The sequence below is a fragment of the Myotis davidii genome, unplaced genomic scaffold (genome assembly GCF_000327345.1).
Source record: "Myotis davidii unplaced genomic scaffold, ASM32734v1 scaffold151, whole genome shotgun sequence".
NCBI classification, from domain to species: domain Eukaryota; kingdom Metazoa; phylum Chordata; class Mammalia; order Chiroptera; family Vespertilionidae; genus Myotis; species Myotis davidii.
In genome coordinates, this window is record NW_006285248.1 from 594,387 (window position 1) to 599,553 (window position 5,167).

General features: G+C 41.2%; 1 protein-coding gene across 1 annotated transcript in view; it reads left to right on the plus strand.

The window, feature by feature from the left end:
* Nucleotides 1-3,490: 3,490 nt before the first annotated feature.
* RMDN2 (regulator of microtubule dynamics 2) overlaps nucleotides 3,491-5,167 on the plus strand; it is a 28,382-nt gene continuing 26,705 nt past the window's right edge. Inside the window, exon 1 of the mRNA XM_006755912.2 lies at nucleotides 3,491-3,982. Coding sequence (XP_006755975.2) covers nucleotides 3,498-3,982 — 485 coding nt within the window. The 5' untranslated portion in view covers nucleotides 3,491-3,497. The remainder of the gene's footprint in view (nucleotides 3,983-5,167) is intronic.

The following is a 5,167-nucleotide window of genomic DNA, read 5'->3' on the forward strand; positions in this document are numbered from 1 at the left end:
AGTTCCTGCCGGAGGCACTTGCTCGCCGCTCCTTTGGGCCCCGGGTCTCACCTGTCAGCCGCCAGCACACGCTCCTGTTTTGCTCAAAACAAACTCGAGCTTCCTACCTGGTTCACCCCAAACGGAGACTAGAGGTTCAGCGCCACAAACATGCGAATAAGCCAAACACCGGGGAGCCTTACATTAAAAAGAAATGACAAAGTAGGAAAAGTTGTGAAAACCTGGTGAAATGTGAGCGTTAGCCGACACTTCATGGATCGGATTATCCAGGTCGCTGTGGGACATCTGACCGCTAATTCAAGATCGTCGGGCGACTCCTTGGGGATCTTAAACCTCAGACTTGTCCCCCGCCCTCCCCCCCCCCGCAAGACTTTTCATTCATCCCCTGACTCTATCAGTTACATATTTTACCTATTTCCCTTAAGAATCTGCTGATGAATTAAGTGAATATGTGTTAGATATTGCTGCAAGCACTATAATTAACTTAGTAAAGTATAACTTTTATTTAAAAGATAATTTAAACTAGAACATAAACATTAAATGATGTTTTCTGAAGTTAATTTCTCGTGACTGTCTACAAAGACATTTTAATATGGAAATTTCTTTCGTGACAAATACCACATGATCCAACTTATGTGTGGAATGTAATGAACAAAATAGCCCTCAGAGGAGGTGGGTAGGAGAGACTGGATGAAAGAAAGTGAAGGGAATTAGCTAAAGAACATCTATGCATAACCCAGGGACACAGACTGAAGGGGGAGCCGGGGAGGAGGTAGGCAAAGGGGGTTGGGGGGATGGGGACATCTGTAATAGTGTCAACATAAAAATAAAGTTAAAAAAAATTTTTTGAGTCAACATTTTGATTTCAGTAGAATTCTTGATTCTCATTTCTGAATAACCTTTAATTATGTATTGCATATTAATTTCAGATGGCAAAAACTTAAAATGTCATTTTCCGTTGTCATTACAAATTGAACCTTGTAACCGGAATAATACTTATATCTAATCATATAGTTAATACGTTGTAAAGTATTTTTTTTATTGATTGATTTTAGACAGAGGCAGGGAGAGGAGGAGAAAGAAAGAAACATCTATTTGTTCCTCCACTTATTTATGTATTCACTGGTTGATTCTTCTATGTACCCTGACTGGGGATTGAACCTGAAACCTTGGCCAGGGCCTCTGTTAACATATGTTTAGTATTTATATTAAATAGTGAACATATTTGTAATAGTAGTTTTAACATTGTCCTGCTTCTTTACATGTCTAATAATTTTTGATTGGATGATCAACACTGATTTTTATGTTGTTGAGATCTGGATTATTGTTATTATTACTATTTTTTATTACTTTAAAGAGTATTGACCTCTTTCTCTTGAAGGCAGTTAAATTACTTAAAAATAAGTTTGGTCCTTTAGTTTAAAGGCATTTTAAAGCTGTCTTAGGGCAAGTTTAAATAGCCTTAACTCTAGGGTTAATTAAGCCCCACTACTAAGGGTTGCCAAGGCATTTCGTCCCCTGCAGAAAGCCTCTTGTATTTCATAAGCACTGAACTTGAACACGTGCCAGTTCTGTGTCATCTTTAGGAATGGTTAAGCTAACAGCTCCAGGAATGGTACTTTCCCTGGCTGATGGGGTTTGACTCCGTGCAAGTGCTGACTGGCATGCAATCACAGATTTAAGGAGACTCCTCTACCTATTTCGGGAGCTCTTTCTCTGCATCCCTCCATCCTCCTCAGGACCATGCCACACAGATTGTAGGTGCTGCAGTTCTTCTGAACTCTGATCTCTGGCCAACTCAGTGAGACTACCAGGCTCTGTTTGGTTTTCCTCTGCAATTACAGACTTGGGGAGATTAAAGACTTTAACTCCTTTGTTTCCTTTTCCTCAGGGATCATAGGTGGCAGTGCTGTAATGCTCTTCTGCTGTAGAAAGTGTCGGGGAAAATAAAATAAAATAATTACACATTTTATGTTCTATAACAGACAGTTTACCATTATTTGTAATGTTCTTCCAAGTTGCTAACAAAATTTAATACAAAATAGGAGAAGTTGATGGGAAAACAATTCGGGGAACTTCTCAGTCTGTGAAAAAGCCTTACTATATTTTACTCTACGTAAATTCATCATAGTTCTCATATACTGAGTGCCATTTTAAAGTCTCAGAAGGAAAAGGGGCTTTATGTTAATATTTTCCTTTAATGGTCTTTTGACTTTAAGAACAGAGACAAGCAATAAAACTAGTGAAGATGGGATGTCCTAAAGAAAGATTAGGTGCATTTCGTCAAAGTAGCTGTGGTTATATGGAATCAGGTGGGCCAAAGCTGGGGCCTTGAATGCAGAAAGGTGACATTTCAGAAGGAGAGGAGAGTCAATTAAATGACTTTTTGTTACTTTTTAAAAAAGTTACAGTTTGAGCCCTGGTAGGGTAGCTCAGTTGGTTAGAGCGTCGACTCCTTATGCCAAGGTTGCATGATCCCTGGTCAGGCCACATACAAGGAGCAACCAGTACAAGCATGAATAAGTGGAACAACAAAACTATGTCTGTCTTTCCCTTCCTCTTCCTCTCTTTCTAAAATCAATTGAAAATTTTTAAGTGAAAATTTGAAAGAAAGGAAAACATTAAGACCCCAGACAGAAATAGCAATGTAAGGAGCAGAAGATTTCTGGGTCCTAGGAAGAAAGGAGATGAAGGCTGCACATATGTTAGCATTTCTGCTCTCCGTGTTGAAAAAACAGAGATGGGGGTTGGATTACAAACTTGCCAAAGTTCTCTAATATATTTTGTACCTCAACGCTCTGGGGTTTTAAAATGTTTATCACCCTAAATAAAAATACTAAGTGCTAAGGAAGAGCTTCTTTTCGGCCTTCTTTAAAGATTAGATAAGACCCAGAAATCAGCATACTAGTTAATTTTACACAAATAAAAGGTTCAAACACAGTTAAGCATAATTTTAATTCTTAAATAGTTTTTTCAGGAATTTTTTAAAAATATATTTTATTGATTTTTTTACAGAGAGGAAGGGAGAGAGATAGAGAGTTAGAAACATCGATGAGAGAGAAACATCGATCAGCTGCCTCCTGCACGTCCCCCACTAGGGATGTGCCCGCAACCCAGGTACATGCCCTTGACCGGAATCGAACCCGGGACCTTTTGGTCCGCAGGCCGACACTCTATCCACTGAACCAAACCGGTTTCAGCTTTTCAGGAATTTTTTAATGATGCTTTTATCTCTATCACATCCTTTAAAAAGATACGGTAGAGTAAATGTCAGATCAGTCATGTAGAATAAGTTGATACTTTACAGTGGACTTCAATAATACTCTTAAAGTAAATATTTCCACTGGGCCACATACATTATAAAGGTAATAAATTTTAGTTTATGATTTACCAAGTAGTTTTGTATATATTTGATGACTTAGACTTGGCTTTTGCTGTTTAAAAAGCTCTGACATTTTTGTTTTGTACAAAGACAGAGACAACATTCATTTACATTTATGCTTTTTAATTTTAGAAACAAAAACCAAGAAATGCCTCATTCCACAAACAAAGAACTGATACTTGGCATCATGGTGGGAACTACTGGAATCAGTTTGCTTCTTTTGTGGTACCACAAGGTTTGTAAACCAAGGACAGCAATGAATTTACCTAAATTTCTTTCTCTGGGCAATGCATTTGATTTGGTGACTTCACAAGATGAGATGCAGAATGACCAAGGGAAAGCAGTGATCTATCAAGGAAGGCAGCGTCAGATACTGGAGAAGTTAAATGAATTACTGACAAATATGGAAGAACTCAGAGAGGAAATCAGAATTCTTAAAGAAACCATTCCAAAGCTGGAGGAATGTGTATGTGGTGAACTTGGAGGAAAGACAGCTGCTCACAGGATTAGTCCTCAGCACAGAACTAGGAAAAGAAGGCTTGCCGCAGGTCAAAGTTCAGGAACAAGCAATAGTTCAGAGGAAACGGAAAGTGAAGGAGGGTAAGCTTCCTTAAGATGTTTTCCATGTTGAATTGCTTATTGATTGCATTATTGCTATTATTTAGGTACTTTCATTATGCCTTCCCAGTCATATACAGGGGTGGGCAAAAGTAGGTAAATAATAATAATACAATAATTAACAAATAATATAAGAATAAAATTTTTTGCATACTCACTGTATTCTGCTACAAACAAGATATAAAAGAAAGTGATTATTTTGGTTTATATTACAATTAAAACTATATTCAATAGAGGTCGGTATTTAAGCTAGGGTAGACCGCATTGAATAAAATAATATAAGTAACTTACTACTGCTAGGTGGTAGCATGTTCGTATTGAAGAAGACAGTATTTGTTTGCTAAAATTTGTAACCTATTTTCATATGTAGCTCCTTATATAAGAACTAGAGCCTGGAGCACAAAATTCGTGCACTGGAGGGGGAGGGGGTACCTCAGCCCAGCCTGCACCCTGTTGTAGTCCGGGACCTCTCAGAGGATGTTCGGGACCCCTCACTCCTTACCGCCTGCCTGCTCCCTGCTCCTTACCACTCCGCTCGCTGCTCCTTAGTGCTGCCACGGAGGCAGGAGAGGCTCCGCCACACCACTGTGCTCACCAGCCATGAGCCCCGCTTCTGGCTGAGCAGTGCTCCTCCTGTGGCTGCACACTGACCATCAGGGGGCAGCTCCTGCATTGAGCATCTGCCCACTGGTGGTCAGTGCGCATCATAGCGACCAGTCCTTCTGATCGTTCTACACTAATGGTTGCTTAGGCTTTTATTATATAGACGAGAGGCCCGGTGCACAAAAATTTGTGCACTTGGTGGGGAGGAAGAGTCCCTAGCCTGGCCTGTGCCGTCTCGCAGTCTGGGACCCCTTGGGGGATGTCCATCTGCTGACTTAGGCCCACTCCCCGGAGGAGCGGGCCTAAGCTGGCAGTCAGACATCCCTCTGGCAGCCCAGGAGCCTTCGGGGGATGTCCACCTGCCAGCAGGGAGCAGGCCTAAGCTGCAGTAGGACACCCTTAGTGCTGCTGAGGAGGCAGGAGAGGCTCCTGCCACCACCACTGTGTTGGCAGCCGTCAGCCTGTCTTGTGGCTGAGCAGAGCTCCCCCTGTGGGGGCGCACTGACCAACAGGGGGCAGCTTCTGCATTGAGCGTCTGCCCCCTGGCGATCAGTGTGTGTCATA